The sequence below is a fragment of the Malus sylvestris genome, chromosome 14, assembly GCF_916048215.2.
Source record: "Malus sylvestris chromosome 14, drMalSylv7.2, whole genome shotgun sequence".
NCBI lineage: Eukaryota > Viridiplantae > Streptophyta > Magnoliopsida > Rosales > Rosaceae > Malus > Malus sylvestris.
Genome location: NC_062273.1, coordinates 27307551 through 27324963, shown reverse-complemented (window position 1 = coordinate 27324963; position 17413 = coordinate 27307551). Strand labels below are relative to the sequence as shown.

At 39.6% G+C, this 17413-nt stretch overlaps 3 protein-coding genes and 1 long non-coding RNA gene across 7 annotated transcripts in view; 2 read left to right on the top strand and 2 right to left on the bottom strand.

Annotated features, from left to right (window-relative positions):
* Positions 1–1365: 1365 nt before the first annotated feature.
* On the top strand, positions 1366–4311 carry LOC126598709 (transcription factor PIF7-like). The gene is made up of 6 exons (XM_050265073.1): positions 1366–1592; positions 2456–2954; positions 3066–3170; positions 3252–3317; positions 3425–3802; positions 4026–4311. Exons 1-6 carry the CDS (start codon positions 1549–1551, stop codon positions 4140–4142), a joined length of 1209 nt encoding a protein of 402 aa, XP_050121030.1. The 5' UTR covers positions 1366–1548; the 3' UTR covers positions 4143–4311.
* A 263-nt stretch (positions 4312–4574) lies between these two features.
* LOC126598703 (uncharacterized) overlaps positions 4575–17413 on the bottom strand; it is a 97973-nt gene continuing 85134 nt past the window's right edge. Inside the window, exons 1-4 of one of the 4 annotated variants that reach the window (XR_007614934.1) lie at positions 9439–9922; positions 8882–8936; positions 4815–8224; positions 4575–4780 (exon numbers count right to left, since the gene is read on the bottom strand). Coding sequence is in view for 3 of the 4 variants with exons in the window: in XM_050265060.1 (XP_050121017.1) it covers positions 4899–8192 (3294 nt within the window). In the remaining variant the exon portion in view is untranslated. Of the gene's footprint in view, positions 8225–8881; positions 8937–9358; positions 9923–17413 lie in introns of those variants that run through there. The other 3 variants (XM_050265060.1, XM_050265058.1, XM_050265059.1) reach the window with 3 other exon arrangements.
* On the top strand, positions 13985–14871 carry LOC126598719 (uncharacterized). Its single transcript, XR_007614938.1, has 3 exons — positions 13985–14058; positions 14483–14647; positions 14812–14871. It is a non-coding gene; the product is annotated as an uncharacterized LOC126598719 (long non-coding RNA).
* On the bottom strand, positions 15235–16632 carry LOC126598710 (jasmonate-induced oxygenase 2-like). Its single transcript, XM_050265074.1, has 3 exons — positions 16126–16632; positions 15672–15999; positions 15235–15595 (listed from the first exon to the last, which is right to left on the bottom strand). The coding sequence occupies exons 1-3, from the start codon at positions 16596–16598 to the stop codon at positions 15335–15337; spliced, it is 1062 nt and encodes a 353-aa protein (XP_050121031.1). The 5' UTR covers positions 16599–16632; the 3' UTR covers positions 15235–15334.

The window sequence follows — 17413 nt, the reverse complement described above, 5'->3', positions numbered from 1 at the left end:
AAAAATCTGAAAAAAAAAGAATTAAAAATTTAAAAAAATAATCCATAAATTTCTTATCATTATCTTCCACCTTACACCACAATTTTATATTTTTTCAAATACTTTAGGTTGTAGTTTCTTATTTAATGACATGTGACGCAGTGAGACCGATTAAAAATCATATCCGAAATTACAAATAAAATTAATTTTTATTATTTTATAAAATAAAAAATACTAATATTTTATTGTCTATTGTCATGGCTATTTAATTTATGGATGGAGATGCAAAAGACAATTACGGTTCATTACATGCAATTACTATTCATTGAAGAAGATTTAATAGGCAGTTGTCCTGGGGGGTCTTTCCACACTGGAAATGCTCTTAAGGTCAAAAAGCCACGGCCCCGTCATTTGGCCTATGAAGGAAGGAGGACCACGGATGACGCACACATGCACACACGCACACATACACACACGCACACAATATAATATATATATATATATATATATATATATATATATATATATTGTGTATAAATTCCTGTAAAAGTTATTGTTGGTCTCAAGTGGCAGCACAAGATAGACAGAGAGGGAGATAGAGATAGAGAGAGAGAGAGAGATGGCCATGAGAGGACTCAAATTGTCAGTTTTCAACCAAAACTGATCTATCCGTTAAATTTAATGTGTTCATAACTTGCATGATATATGTTATAAATCAACCAACCAGACAAGAGGTTGTCTTGAACTTTGAGGCACTGCATAATGTGAGATTGTCGACTTATATTAGCGGCTAAATGATTAAAGGGATAAACTATATTTTCACCAGTTAAAGTACCCTCTCTCTTTTAAGATTTAAAGAAATTGTGATCGCGTTATGAAATTTGTGTTTAGAGCATCGGTCGTCAAAGGATGAAAAGTCTAGCATGGTAACCTTGTATTAGAGTAGATTATTCATGTAAAATTAATCAAACGCAAAAAACTGTGTAAGGTGATGTTGAGAGTATCCTACACAAAATGACTTGAAGACCCTCAATCTATAGTGGTCTAGGGCAATTGACTTATGAAATTCGTGTTGATGAGAATTTAGAGCGAACTATTCATGTATTAGGGGTAAAAGATCATGTGTAGATGAGACTGAGAGTATCATACGTGATTTGTGAAAGTATAAAACACCACACGAAAAAAAAAAGCAAATGACTTTAAGAACCTTATCTAAAATGGTCCAGGGAGAGGCAAAGCATATATATTTTTTTCTCCATTCTTCTTTTTAGCTACCACATGTTTTGTGTAAAATCTCCATCACAGCAATGTGAGTGTGACACAAAAAAGGGACCAGAAAGACAATGAAATAATAAGAGAGAGTCCAAACTCATATCTCCAACTCATTCATTTGTAGAGAGAGAGAGAGAGAGAGAGAGAGAGAGAGAGAGATTTATATAGAGTAGTACTGTGGAGTTCTGATTTGGAATACGATTACTATATTCAAAGGAAAGACGACCAAGAAATAACAAGTCGAAGGAGAAGAGAGAAAACAGATATCCTCCATTCCTCCTCACGTGTGCATGCATCATGCAGCAGCAGAACCACTCCAACGCCATTCGTCCTGTCCCTTTGTAAGCACCACTGTTCATATTTTCTTTCATAAACCTTTAAATTTTTTGTTGATTATTTATGTAATTTTCTCTCTTAATTTCTGCTTTTTTATATGGAGTTTTTATTTTATTTTTAAATTTTTTATCAATGTGCAAATTGTGTATGGGATAATTAACCAGAATTTGGTGTTTTTATTCTTTTTCAATGCTATTTGCACCAGTAGGATTTATATGCTTTTCTTTTCTAGCTCTATTCTCTTAACTAGAACAATAATGATATTCTTACTATATTTTTGTACCACAATTGTATACCACTTAGTGTCATTTGATGTGAACAGTCACATCATCTAAATTAATTAGCATTTAATTTCAAAATGTTAATCAATAATTAATAAAAATATTGTTAATTAAATGATGATTGTGATATACGAGGAGTCTTCTTCTACCACCTAAGATTATTTAAGTGTTTTAATTCATAAAAATATTGAAATTAAATGATGTAGTTGTCCAACTCATCTGCCACCTAAGATGATAAAGAAATGTGGTATAAAATTGTGATAAGAATAACATTACTCTAACTAGAATCTCGATGTACTCAAAACCTTTGAGTTGTAAAAAACCCAGTTACATGCTATAATTAATCCTTCTTTTCGTAACAATTATCATTCGTGAAATTGAATTCCGAACCTCATCTCATAGATTGAAGAATAAATATCATTAGGCCAAACGGTTGTGTACCTTATGCACTTTGGTTTCAAACATTGAGTTTTTAGTCAATTAACTTATTTTAAGACAGTACATTTCGTACTCTTTATTTTTATCAAAATATTTCATCTTATATTAGGATTTTCTTGCTCATTCACACATATACTTTGGATTTACAGGTCTAATTATGACGTCACAGAACTGAAATTGGAAAACGGCCGGTTGGCCATGCATGGGCTTGGTGCGCTTCTTACAGCTCAATCAAATCCCACATGGAGCAGGAGCAGGGCTTGTGACACATTGGAATCAATTGTCGATCAAGCTACATGCCACAAACGTGACCCAAATATCATCCGCCATGACCAGACCCCGGCAAACACAAGCTCGGTGGTTGCATCCTCCGGCGAAACATGGACGGACAGCTCTGTCCAGGTGCCGCCGGCGCAGGGGTGGATAAGAAAACGCAGTCGATCAGATTCCGGCTTCTTCGAGAATAACTTTAGTACTAATAGCATTCATGAAGAACATGCAGATCCCAGCAGTTGTGCTAGTCCTGGTGCTAGTGTTAGATTGTGCAGGAACAATCATAAAACTACCTCTACGTTAGTTTCTTTTGAGTCTCCTCCCAGTTTGAAGACCAAAAGCACCGACGAGGATTCGGCCAGTCACGGAGGGCTGGTAAGATACATGTACATATTCTTTGAGGCGTCGTGCACTTTAAATGATGCTATGTTACATGTATCACATTTCTCGTCACATCTCTCGCAACTTGTATCTTACAACTAGCAGGAAAACCGAGATGATGGCCGGGAAACCACCAAAGGTGGCGGATCAAGCCGTTCACACTCAACAAGACCAAGGCGAGCTGCTGCTGTTCATAATCAGTCAGAGCGGGTAACAATTTAATTTTGGTCTCCCCCATCTAATAATTTGTGTGCGGAAATCACTTCCCTAACTGAAACTAATTCCGTGCAGAAACGAAGAGACTTGATTAACCAGAAGATAAAAGCTCTGCAAAGGTTGGTGCCAAATGCAAGTAAGGTGAGAAAATTTGATGTGTGCTGATTACGATCATCATTACTTAATTTAATTTGGAGACAATGTTATTTTTGTGGTTAATTTTGGACTTGTCAAGTGATTAATTACAGACTGATAAAGCTTCAATGCTTGATGAGGTGATCAAATACTTGCAACAACTTCAAGCTCAAGTCCAAATGATGCATAATCTGAGAAATTTCATGGCTAATGGCCATATGAATATGAATATGATGGTGCCTTTAGAAATGCAGCAGCTGCAGCTGCAGCATCTTCATCAAATGTCACTCCTGGCTCATAGGGGAATCGGAATGGGATCGCGCATTCATCCTACACCGGTTGTGGCTGCCGCTCTTCCTTCTTTCATGCCGCCATTTATGATGCCGCTGTTAATCCCACCACACCCTCCTCCTCAAGCAAAGGCAGAACCAACCAGCACGAATAATGGTTCAGACCCTCTACCTGATCCATATTGTGCCCTCCTAGCACAAGTACGTGTTTCCACATACATATGTGAGGAAATGATAGCAAGAAACCTATGTTTGGAAGTACTTCTAGAATAGCTAAAACCAATTTTCAGATAACCAAAAGTGTTTATAACAGAATGCTCACAAGTGTTTTATGCGAGAGCACCTGCTATGTGCTTCCAGAAAGCACTTTCTAAAGAAGCATTGCTAACTTTTGGAACTAATTTGAATAAAACTTGATTTGCAGCAATCAATGAGTATGGACTTGTTCAACAGGATGGCAGCTCTCTATCGACAAGAAGTCACTCCAGCAACAGCAGCGTCAAGCAGCCAGCCGCGGTCAAACCATGTACGAAGGAACTAATGAGGACTCACCTAGCTTCAGGGGATAATAGTTTACGTGATAAGAGAAATACTAATATACGATCTAGTCCCGGGAAAATGCAACTAATTCCAACGTTCTCTGAATTACTAATGGTCTTGTATGCTTTGACTTGTCAATTAAGTCTTAAAGATGATTTCTTCCTATATAATTTTGCTAAAATACCGAATCTGGATGATCGGAAGTCCACATCACAACATCCTGGAAAATGGATGCATGACTCTGTTAAAACCATAACAATTTTGCCCCATACGACATTTTCTGATGTGAGTTTTGAACCATAACAATTAATCTGGCCTCTAGATATCAACGTACTTATTCGTGTTACTGACGTTCTCGACATGTCACACGACAACGACTCATAACCATCTATGGGGGCATCTATGAGAATGGCAGTCACACCATGGTCCCTAATTGTTCATCGCAAGCTTCGTAAATATGTAATTTCGATAAGCAGTAACTAATAAATCACCAACACGCACGTTGCAGAAACATACAACAGAAAAATAATAGCAATAATGCACAACTCCTTCGGCAAACCAATCAGTATAGCAGTACACACAAGAAAAATGTTTCATATTCTCCGAGAGCCTTCTCACCTTGATTCAGTTTTCTCTTCACTTATGCCCCCGCAACTTCACAAGCTCGCAGAACTTCAATCCCACGCAACCTCCAAAACTACTGCATTCGTGTTTTTTCGGATATGTACAGAAATCATAACTATATGTTTTTGGTATATCAGACTGCATCTTCTGTGTCTGTTTCCGATGCCATGGATTTGGTATCCTGAAGCGAAATCACAGTCTCGAAAGCACCAACCAAGGCCTTGACTTTACTCTTCCTGGACTCAACAAGCCTACTGGCAGTCTCTTCAATCACATTATTCAACAACTTCTGCACATCCTTCCTTCCTGTCACACCTTGGTGTCTCAACACAACTTTCTCAGGACTCGTTTTAGTACTACCATTCAACCCACTATCACCAGCCGCTTTCCTCCTCAAGCTCTTCCTTTGTGAACCTTCCACATCTCGTTTGAAGCTTCTCGGAACAACTTTCTCGCTTTTGAATTTACCACCATTTGACTGGCTGCCATCAACTTCAATCCTCCCAAGGCTTCGCCTTTTGATAAAAGCACCATTTGAGTGACTGTGATCAACTACTTTCCACCAGGGGCTTAACCTTTGGAATACATCACCAATTGACTGGCTGTCACCGACTTCTTTCCTCCCGGCGCTTCCCCCTATTACACCACCTTTACCATTTTGGGTCTCCCCTGCCAATCTTACTCGCCTGAATTTGAGTCTCCTTGTAGTATTGATCTCAGGCTTAATGTCAAGCACCCTTCCTCTCCTAAATGTAAGCTTTCGGGCTGAGCTGTTTTTACTTTCAGAGCTAAGTATCTCAGACTTTCGAGGCCTAGTACTCTTCCCCACCTTCAAATTTGCTCTTTGATTACCAGTTTTCATTGCTTTGCGTTGAGAGGTGGAGCCATTTTCTTTTTTATGAGTGGACTTGGCTGGGGATGCGGACACGGATGATGATGATAAGGATGATGATGATAAGGATGACGATGAAGATAAAGGTCTTCGAGTACTACGCCTCAAGCCTTTGTTTTTAGGGGATGGAACAGTAGGTGAACGACCATAACCTCCATTTGCAGTGCGTTTCAAGTTTTTCTTCATAGAGGATGTAGGTGCTCGAGTGGTACCAACTCCCTTCCTAGCTTGTCTCGAGCTTTTGACTTCCGAGGATTGATGTGACGACGATGATAACTTAGGTGCATCGGCACCATTTGGAGTTGGTTCGATAGTACTATTCTCAGTATTAGACTCCATGACATACAAAATCTTTTCTGGAACATCCTTATTGCAGGGTCCCTCAGGTTCAACTTTTCGGGGACCGTTTTGATCTTTCATATGCGACAACCCTTTAAGGTTCTTAAAGCTTCCAGCATTTTCATCGCAGACTCTCTTGACGGGGTGTTTGTAAGTCAAAGAAACAGTTTCAGGCTCTAACATCTTTTTCTCAACCAATACAGGAGTCCTCGGTGGTTTGCTTCTGTTTTTTCTATTGACACTGCTGCTCAAACCTTCGGGTATTTCCTTGCCTTTTCTAGTTCCACTCTTTCCTTGATTACTTGAACCTTGTCCTGTGCAAGAAGATGACTCTACTTGCTCACGCTTCACCTTTGAACCGATGGAACCTTCCATAGAAACTTCAATCTCCTTAATGGGAGTTAAAACCGTTTTTGAAGAGACATTTTCTTTCCTTTTTGATGATAAAGCTCTTTTCTCCATGACACCAGAATGATTAAGTTTCCGTGATTTAGAATCTGGAGAAGGATTAGGACTGACTGTTGAAATCACTTTTGAATCGGTGGAATCTTCAGCAGAAACATCTATATCCTTATAGGGAGGTGAAACTCTTTTCTGCGTGGCAATAAAATTCTGGGACTCGGAATCTGGAGAAGGCTTAGGATTGGTTGTCGATGTCACCTCCGAATTGCTCAGGCTTGGGTCTGATCCTGGGAGAGAAGATTGATCTAATTGCTCAGCCTTCATTTTCGAATCAATCAACTCTTCCATAGAAATGGCTATTTCCTTGGGAGATGAAACTTTCTTTGAAGAAGCAGTTTCTTTCTTTGTCGATGATGAACCTTTTTTCTCCGTGACGACAGAATTATTAAGTTTCAAGGTTTGGGAATGTAGAACAGACCTCGGTCCAGTTGTGGATATCGCCTTTGAATTTCTCAGGCTTAAGGCCGGTTCTGGGAGAGAAGATAGCTCTGATTTCACACGCTTCACCTTCAAACTGGAGGAATCTTCCACAGAAACATCAATATCCTTGGAAGAGGATGGAACCTTTTCTGCAGAAACAATTTCCTTCTTCCTCAATGACAAAACTTTTTTCTCTGTGACAAGAGAATTGTCAAGCCTCTGGGTGTCGGAATCTGGAGAAGGCTTTTGATTGGTTGTGGATATCTGTTTCCTCTCTTTAGCCGATTTTCGCATGGCAGCAGTTGCATTTTCTTCAGATGCATTTCTCACTCCATATTTGCAATAATCATGGCAAGAACCTATTGGAACTCTGAGATAGCGGGACTGAATCCTTCTACCACCCTTTGGTTCCATTTCATGTGGGATCCACAGAACAGAGTTCCTGCTGGTATCCCCAGCATTTGGTTCCATTTTCTGTGGGACCGCTGGCATAGAGTTCCTTCCGATACCACCACCATTGGGTTCTAATTCCTGTGGGATCACTCTGATAGAGTTCCTTCTAACATCACCACCATTAGGCTCCATTTCCCGTGGGATCACTGGGATAGAGGTCCTTTTGATATCAGCAGGAGGATCTACTTTCTCGATGGAGCTTCTTCTGATATCACCAGCATTAGACTCCATTTCCTGTGGGTTCTCTAGGATAGACTTGCTTCTGATATTTCCACCCTCAGGCTCCTTTTTCTGTGGGATCTCTAGGATAGAGTTCAGTTTGATAGCACTGCCATCGGGTTCTATTTCCCGTGCGACAGTTGCAATAAAGTTCCTATCATCATCACTGAGATCCATGTCCTGCGGGACCACTGGGTTAGAGTTTCTCTCGGTAGAAGGAGAATCAACATTTCCGATAGCGCTCCTTCTGATGTCACCACCATTGGGCTCCCTGTCCTGTGGAATCCCTACGACCGAATTACCTTCGACATCACCATCCTTGGGATCCATTTCCTGTGGGATCACAGGGATAGAGCTCCTTTTGATATGAGGAGGATCAACATTTCCGATAGAGCTACTTCTGCTATCACTGCCATTGGGTTCTATGTCCTGTGGAACCCCTAGGACAGAGTTACCTTTGACATCACCACCCTTGAGATCCATTTCTGGTGGGATTTCAGGGATGGAATCCCTTCTGATATTACTGTCAACATCTCCCCCACTGGACTCTGGTTCTTGTGGGATCGAATTATTTTTGCCCTTGTCACCACGAAGGTCCAGGACTTGTAGGATCACGGGGATGCCGATGTTCTCTACTTCCATTATGAAGAAGACGACATAGCAAACTGACAACCCTGTAAAGAATTATAATTTCCCAAGAAAGAGTGAGTGAGATAACGCTCACAATAGTTCCAGAAAACAGAAAAAATGCAGATTTCATATTATATCATGAACAGAAATAAAAGCTTGCAAAAGAAGTTAGAGATCACATTGTTATCCAAATACATTCACTGGTTCTTGACGCTTTAACATTTGTGGTGAACCTTTTTAAACCTTTACAGTCTCTAATTCTTTCTTTCTTTCTGTCCCCATTCTTGTATTAGGGTTTTATCCTTTTTAGTACTTCTGAGAACTTGTCACTGCCACTTCACCTAAAATTTATCGAACACCAGATAATCGAACATTCAACCTCCTAATTCAGATGGGATGCCCTTGAGATACCTCATGCATCAACTTGTGACATTCTACGATCAACGTACCATTTGTGCACCCAAATTCTAAGTCTGTAAAATCCTAGTTGCTACTTGTTAGGAACAAAGTAGCAGCCTCACACACGCTCTAAGAAGATTAATTCAACTTTCATTGCACAAAATGCTTAACACAACCTCATGCGAACATTTCGAAAGATTTCAAATCACCCTATTAAATTGTTAAGCAAAGTTAACACACCACCTAACAGCTAATACAAAGAGCAAGAGGTCTAATGCAGATATGTAAGACATTAGACATACCATGATTGGTCTCCTCGGAGAATTAGTCTCGATTATTCAGCTCGTTGTTCAAAACCTGAAAAACCATACAAAAAGGTACAATCAAGATGAATGCAAAACCATCTACGATCTGCATTTGCAAACATCAATACCAAAACAAGAACAATGTATCTCATACATCACCAAACCGTCGAAATGATAACGGTAACCACAACCAATTCAATTTTTTTTTTCTTTGACACAAGCGATATTCTACACTAATTCATCAAACCCCGGAGATGGGGATTCAAACTTGGGTGCAGAGACATGGATTCAAAATTTTCTTATTAAAGATGCGAAGAAAGCATATTTATGATGAGATATCAAACATTTAGGAAAACAGAGACTAGCTCATTTGCAGTTTTCACACAATCATTCATTTCATACAAAAACAAACACAAAAAGTCCATATTTTCACATCAACCATGAAACTAAAATCACAAAACACACAAAACCCACCTGCAATCCGGCACAAAAAATCACATTCCGCGGCGGAAAAAGAAAAATCCAAAACTTGAACAAAGCATCAAAGATCGAACCTTTTTCTTGTGTATCTTCCTATCCCTCTTCTCAATTACAAGAGGATAAAAGACCGCAAAAGGGAGCTGCACAAATTTGGTCGTCCCTTACAAAAAGTAGCGATTTATTCGTCGTCGTTGGCTGTGTGAGGATGAGAATGCGCGTTTGTTTTTGTTGCAAATTAAAAATAAATAAACAAAATTAAAGAAAAAAATAAACCCAAAAAACCATCTTTTATGCCTTTTGGGTTTTGGTGGCGGGTCGGCTGCCTTTTTTGGGCTGGAAAGAGAGAGCAGAGGTGGAGGAGAGAGAAAGTTCAAGAGAGAGGAAAAATGGCGGGTACTAACGGTCTTTTTCTGGAAATACATTAATCCGTCTGGGATAATACGATTGAGTGACCTGACTGTGATTCTGGGTTTAAGTGTACTTGTCGTCGGCCGGCTGTATACGATACAAGCATTTCCACTGGAAATATACAGCAATATTTGTACATGTATAAAAGATTCAAACTTTTTGGTTTACTTTTTATGTATTTTTTTCCTTGATTTGATTGAATTGTGCCGGAGAGGAGAAACTAAAGGACCAGTGAGTCGGTGAGACTCATCCTTCTCTAGAACCCTACCGTTTTTGTTACTGGCTTTAAAATTAGCAGTCGGCTAATGCAAGAGTACAAGACTATAGTTAACGATCGGCCAATACAGGAGGCTTCGACCCCCTTTGTATAGACCCTTGATGATCAACTTCCCACCCTTTATATAGACCCTCAATACAGAAGGTTCCGACCCCTTCATAATGTGAGCCTAAAAGTGCCAAACATTAACTTATATATTATTTTCTTTACTTTTCGATCCGACAAGAGCACGGTCTGGTACACTACATGTTATAATAGGAGTAGTTAGATGCTTAAAAAAAAAAAAAATGACAACTTATACTATGAGACTTGGTGTACCGAGTTGAATTTTAGGCAAACTAAAAAATTTCTAAGTAACATGTGGGGAATCCTAAAAAGTGAACAATTGTAAAAGGTCTATCTCTCAACCTTTTTCTAAAATGTTACTAGACTTGGAAACCCCGCAGCTAGCTCTAACATATTGAACTATTTCGTAACGAAAACTTAGACGTAGCTCATGCCCAGCTGCTTGCTGCCCTGATATACACAAGTAGAGATTGGCATAAAAATTGTGAAATCGAATTGAACCACGAAAATTTTTGTTGAAACAAAAATAAGTTAACTTAGGTTCAAGAATCGAACTGAACCGTTCATACCGGTTTTGTTTCTGGTTTTCATGTTGGTGGAACTGCTTAGAACCAAACCGAACCGTGAATATTAATAATCAATTGGATTTTGAAATTTTTGTGAATTTTGATGGTTTGATCATGCTTCTCAGCAAGAGTGCTTTTAGTCTTTCGTTTCTAGAATGTTAAATTAGTAAACCAAAATGGGTATGGTAAGCTAAATTTGTTAATTATGTGTTTGTGTTTTGTGAATTAATTATTGACATGATAACATTTATTAGCTTTGTAAAGTTTTGGTAGCCATTTAACTTCTAAATCTTCTTCTATTGTAGCTCATCATTCTTTTATGATTGGTCATGCATGTTATTCATTGTGTGATTTAATTACTATCTTTTAGTATAAAAATCCTTTGACCTTTTTATGTAATTTAAATTGCAAGATTAAAATGATTTAGTACTTGGAGCCGTAAACAGGTATGAACCGAACCGAAACCGTCGTGAACTGAAACGTACAATTTTAGTGTTAAATTTAAGCGGAATTGAAGGTGGAAATGGACCGAACCGCACCGCGCCCACCCCTATGCACAAGTTGGGTATACGTTAGGGGTGGTATCATCTATATGGTAACATGTTCATTTGTATAATAAGAGTGGACGACGAAAAAGTTTAATCAAAGCGACGTATACATAAAACGTAACACGAAAGAAGGTTCTAGAAGCTTCCGGAAGCAGCTCACGCAAACATTGCCTGGCATTGGATGCTTGGGGGAATAAAAAGAAATTGAAAAGAATAGAAAGAAAATAGAAAATCGGTTGAACCGGTTGAACCGTTTGAAAGCGGACAAACGGTTGAGAGTGGATCTTCTGGACCTTAAATGGATGTGCTCACTTTGTGGTCCAATGATTAAGTGAAACGTATTTATGAACGTAGCCTTTTAAACTTTGCTGTAAAAATTTAATACGTGTCAATATATAATTGGGCAGACAGAGAGGGCACACTCATTTTATGTGGAGAAGATCATACCTCTCCAAACAGTTTTCTCTCTTCTCTCTTCTCTCTTCTCTCTTCCCTCTCCCCGCAAATCTCTCCTCTCTCTCTCTTGCATCCGAACTGTTTTCTCTCCCCTCTCCTCTCTCCTCTCTCCCCTCTCACGGGCCAGTCACACGCAATGCGCTACCTCCTCAACTTTCCAGCTTCTATATATACATATACATATATGTGACAGTGAGTGCAGTGTGCAGAGCTGAGAGCGAAGTGAAATATAGGCTACAGAGGGGAGAGAGAGAGCGCTATCAAGGAAGGGAGAGAGCAGCTTCACGTCTGGTAACCTCTCTTTTTACTGTTCCTTCCTCTGTTTAGATATGAAATACATTTTTGTTTTCTGTGTTTAACTCATTTCTAGAAATATGAAATACATTTCTGTTTTCTGTGTTTAACGCATTTCTAGAAACAACGCTCTCTGTACTATATATATATTTATAGATCGAAGGAGACTTATGCTTCATGTAATTGCAGCATCATGGGGAAGATCCGAAAGCTCATGCATGGTGTACACTCGGGATGGAAACGTATGAGGGCTTGGAAGCCGCCAGGTTTATTGCCGGAATCTAGAAAATAACATCCCGAGTTGCATTCGTTAAAAACCTTCACCAAAACACCTAAGATGGGTCATAACTAGGGTTCGATCGATCTACCATGAAGGCTAGAGAGAGTCCCGAGGCTTATGGATTTTAGAGGTTGTATGGATTTCAAAGATAAGGAGGGCCAGGAAGAATTGGGCAAGCAATGTTACAGCACAACATTCAATGAATATTTGGCAAAGACTTATCTAAAATAAGATTCTTGATCAGAATTCAATATCATGACAACAGATCACAAACACCAGAATTCAATATCATGACAACCGATCACAAACACCAAGAACATTAAATTGAGTGGCCCTGTTTTATGCAGAGAGAACCCTCACTTGGTGCGAGCTTCAACAACCTGCAAGCTTTTTTCAGCTTCAACAGCCTTCTTCACCGTTTTCTGCTCCTTCTTCTTATCTGGGTGATAGCTGACTGCTTTTCCCTTCCAGAGACCAGCCTTATTCAGAATTTGTGCAGCCCTGACATCCTCCTCTGTCTCTGCATAGAGGGGATTGCCATGGTTAAAGGTGGGAGCAATGTCCTCCTAGACCAAGATCTGTTGTCATGATATTGAATTCTGGTGTTTGTGATCTGTTGTCATGATATTGAATTCTGATCAAGAATCTTATTTTAGATAAGTCTTTGCCAAATATTCAGGGGCATCGGCACCATTTGGAGTTGGTTCGACAGTACTATTCTCAGTATTAGACTCGATGACATACAAAATCTTTTCTGGAACATCCTTATTGCAGGGTCCCTCAGGTTCAACTTTTCGGGGACCGTTTTGATCTTTCATATGAGACAACCTTTAAGGTTCTTAAAGCTTCCAGCATTTTCATCAGACTTTCTTGACGGGGTGTTTGTAAGTCAAAGAAACAGTTTCAGGCTCTAACATCTTTTTCTCAACCAACACAGGAGTCCTCGGCGGTTTGCTTCTGTTTTTTCTATTGACACTGCTGCTCAAACCTTCGGGTATTTCCTTGCCTTTTCTAGTTCCACTCTTTCCTTGATTACTTGAACCTTGTCCTGTGCAAGAAGATGACTCTACTTGCTCACGCTTCACCTTTGAACCGATGGAACCTTCCATAGAAACTTCAATCTCCTTAATGGGAGTTAAAACCGTTTTTGAAGAGACATTTTCTTTCCTTTTTGATGATAAAACTCTTTTCTCCATGACACCAGAATGATTAAGTTTCCGTGCGTTAGAATCTGGAGAAGGATTAGGACTGACTGTTGATATCACTTTTGAATCGGTGGAATCTTCAGCAGAAACATCTATATCTTATAGGGAGGTGAAACTCTTTTCTGCGTGGCAATAGAATTCTGGGACTCGGAATCTGGAGAAGGCTTAGGATTGATTGTTGATGTCACCTCCGAATTGCTCAGGCTTGGGTCTGATCCTGGGAGAGAAGATTGATCTAATTGCTCAGCCTTCATTTTCGAATCAATCAACTCTTCCATAGAAACGGCTGTTATCATTGGCAATGAGGAGGCAGTATATTGAAAAATTTGTGCCACTCGTGGCAACTCTGAAGAAACCGTAAGTTAGAAGAAATTGTCGTGCAACTAGTTAGAAGAAAATGTTTCATTTTTTCTTCTTAATGCTTCTGCTAATTACCCGACAATTGTACTTTCAAATACCAACAATGTCCCGGATTCCCTTAAACCAAAACACATTATCATTTGATGTCGTGCGGGCTTGATAGGCTTGTTAAGGATCCGAAAGAGGGCAATGCATGGCATGCGGACCACTTTGTTCCTGTCTATCGAGGCGGAGGTATGTACTAATTACTTCTTAGAAGACTTTCAAGAATTTGCTCTCCCCACAAATGTTTGCACCACTGATTTTCCCAACCAACTTTCCGATGATTTAAACTACACTAATTCATAATATTATTGATTAGTGTTTTGATCACGTAATAAATGGAGTTACAACTTGTTACATTCCGCTGATTTGGTGATGTTTCTCATATCATACCTATTGACAAAAAATGTGATCTTGTCATCCAATGTTAAGAAAAGTAGTTAAAACATACCTGAAAATGCTAGTCTTCATGCTCTTGTTTTCACTTGTGGAGATATACCACATCGTTCTTGAAGATCCCTTCTTTTGGTTTCGCAGCACAAATACTTTACTTTTCCAATTTATGTGCGTGGTTAGAATTTGGTTTTCAAAGTCATATTATTCAAAACTTGTGTAGGTGAATGCAGCCTCGAGAACATGAGAACACTTTGTGTGGCCTGTCATCGCGACGTTACCAAAGCACAATGTGCTGAAGGGCTGTCAACAAGGATCCAGGCTAAGAAAAAACTGAAAAGCAATCATGAACGACATTAAAAAGAAAGCTACGGAGACTAATCTAGCGGTATGTTCTGAAACCAGTGGTACTTTTTCTATTTTCCTAACGTGTTCTTCGGTAAGCATAGTAGTAATAAGGACGCAACCGTTCATTTCCCTGTCCCTGAACTACATCAAAGTTCAATTAGATTGAATTTGCAATTTTGACGTCACGTTAACTGATTTTATTAGGGCCCGGAACATATAGAGATTATGCAAGAGGATGCAATTGAGGATGAGCTTTTCGTCAAGATTGAATTTGCAATTTTGACGTCACGTTAACTATTGTTCTTATTGTTATTTTGGAAGGTTGTGACAGTTAGTGCTGGCCTCGGAGAAATTTTGTGATGATAACACCGTCATATGGTGTTACTATTGTTCTTATTGTCTTTTTCTTTACAGGATGGCGTCGCAAACGTCGAAGGAAATAAAAAATTCAACTAAGGTTGAGATAGATTAGATGGCATTTGTGGCAGGATGCTAACTTTCAACATACAATATTGCAGAATTTTGGACTTGACCAAGAGCTCTTGTTCTGTTCTTTACTAAGTTGATATGATTCTTTTTGGACAGAGCTTATAAAGGAGGTAAATGATATATTTTTGAGCTTCGTAGTTAAATTTCAACACAGGAGGAGGTATTATTCTCTGGATGGATATATACACAGCATGGCATGTGCAGGAAGCTAAAATGACATTCTCTCCTTGGAATCAAATTATTCCGATATTTTGAAATGAGAAATCTGGATGTTTTCGGTGTTAAGCTTCTTGAAGTTACTGAGCTTTCTGTGAGTAATAAACTTTCCCCAGCAGTAGGGCTTGTACTTGGCGGGGTTTTGTTCATTGATCAGCTCCTCCAATGGCTTGACTTGTGTGTAGTGAGCTGGGTTGAGGAAGTAGGGAATGGAAAACCTTTCCTTCTCCGAGTTCACCATCACCCTGTGCTCCACGCTTTCGTATCTCTCGTTGCTCCAAACCTGCATAAACATATCCATTTGTTATATATGCGAATGAAGCTGAATGCGAGGACTTAGGAAGTTCGAAGATTGGTACCTGAATAACGTCACCGACATTGATGATAAAGGCGTTTGGGGTAGGTTTAACCCGTATCCACACTCCGTCTGTTTTTCTCTTCACCTCCAGCCCTCCAACATCATCCTGAGCCAGCACTGTCAAAGCACCGCCATCCTTGTGCCGGCCAACGCCGAGAGCTAACTGAGGTGAAGGGCAAGGCGGATAGTGGTTGAGTCTGAGAAAACTGGTTTGGTTTTTGAAGTAGCTGTTGAACCTGTCTTTCGGCAAGCCTAGGCCCAAGGCAATTAATCCCATCAACTTTAGAGCTAGATTTTCGACTTCTCGAGCATATTCTTCACAAGCATTCCTGGTCAAGGAATTCGGTCTAACTCTTAGATTGATACAATTTCGATTACAAGTACATGTTTATATAATTACCAATTGCTAATTAAAGCGTATGTATTCAGTATTTTCTTAGTGATCATTGAGTTACCTTAGTTCAGGAGGATACTCCGGCCATTGGTTATACCACTTCGTCTCTTCCTTGTCCTCCGGGTCAGGCGAAGCCGGGACTAACGTAGGCTCTTCCACAGTGAAATCAAACACCTCCTTCCAGTCCCTGACATTCTTGGTATGCTCGGTATCATAATAACCCAACACATTCCCTTCATCCCTTCTAATCTTCCTCTTCTCCTCCAAAGGCAGCGCAAAGAACTTCCGAGCAGCAGCTTCGATCCTTTGGCGCTTCTCCAACAGAACCCCGTGGTTGATCACTTGGAAGAAACCCCAGTCCTTGCATGCATTGCCTATTTCTGCAACAAGCCCTTCAAAGGCTCTGGGGTCGGAAACGGAGTGTGGAGAGTTTATCAGAGAGAGGTCGATCAAGGGTATGCCTTCGACTTCGGTGGCGGACAGTTTTGGCCTGTGCTCGGGGTCTTGGATGAAAGCTGGATCAACCTCTCCCATGGCTCCTGATTGTGATTTTAGAAGGTTGCTAGTGGACGGGGTTTTGTAATGGTTTTATGGTGGGAGTTGCTGAAGTTTCACATCCTGAATCTGGACGGGTTTTTGTTAATTAGGAGGATGGAGTTTCTCGGTTTCTTTTGGACGGTTGCGTGAGTCATCTTTTTCTTTACCATGATGTCATTGCAAACGTAGAGCCACATAACTGGAAGAGACTGATCAGTGTCTTTCGCTTTGCATTGAGTTCAAATCCAATTTCCCAATGTTAGGGTAGTTTAGAATATTGTTTTTTATCGTAAAAACGAAATAATATTATGTTGAGCATGAATTTTACATTTATAAAAGAAGTGACATTGTATGTGTTTATAAGTAATTAAGCTACTTCTTATATTACCATTGATTTTATGATCGAACCTCAACTTCTTCATGGTATAAGAACATGTTGTCCCACGTGTTAAGTCCAATAGCTATACGAGCTCTATGTCACCCGAGTTGTGTTGTCTATGTTTTAGGCTTAAAAATAGCCACACATGAGAGAGACGTGTTGAAAATGAATCTCATATTGATGAAATGATGGACCTTACGTGCTTATAAATAGTTGGACCACTTCCTATTTTACCAATTAGTTTTACGATGGAATCTCGACTTCTTAATACTAAAAGACTTTTACTTAACCAAGAGGTTGTCTTTGTGTTGTTTTGTATTGCTCGTTGACGGATTTGACTTCAATAGAGAGATTGGAGAGAATTGTAATGGGAGAGGAAGGAAAAAAAAGGTGAAGCGGAAAGAGGTTTATATTTATATTTTATATTTTTTTA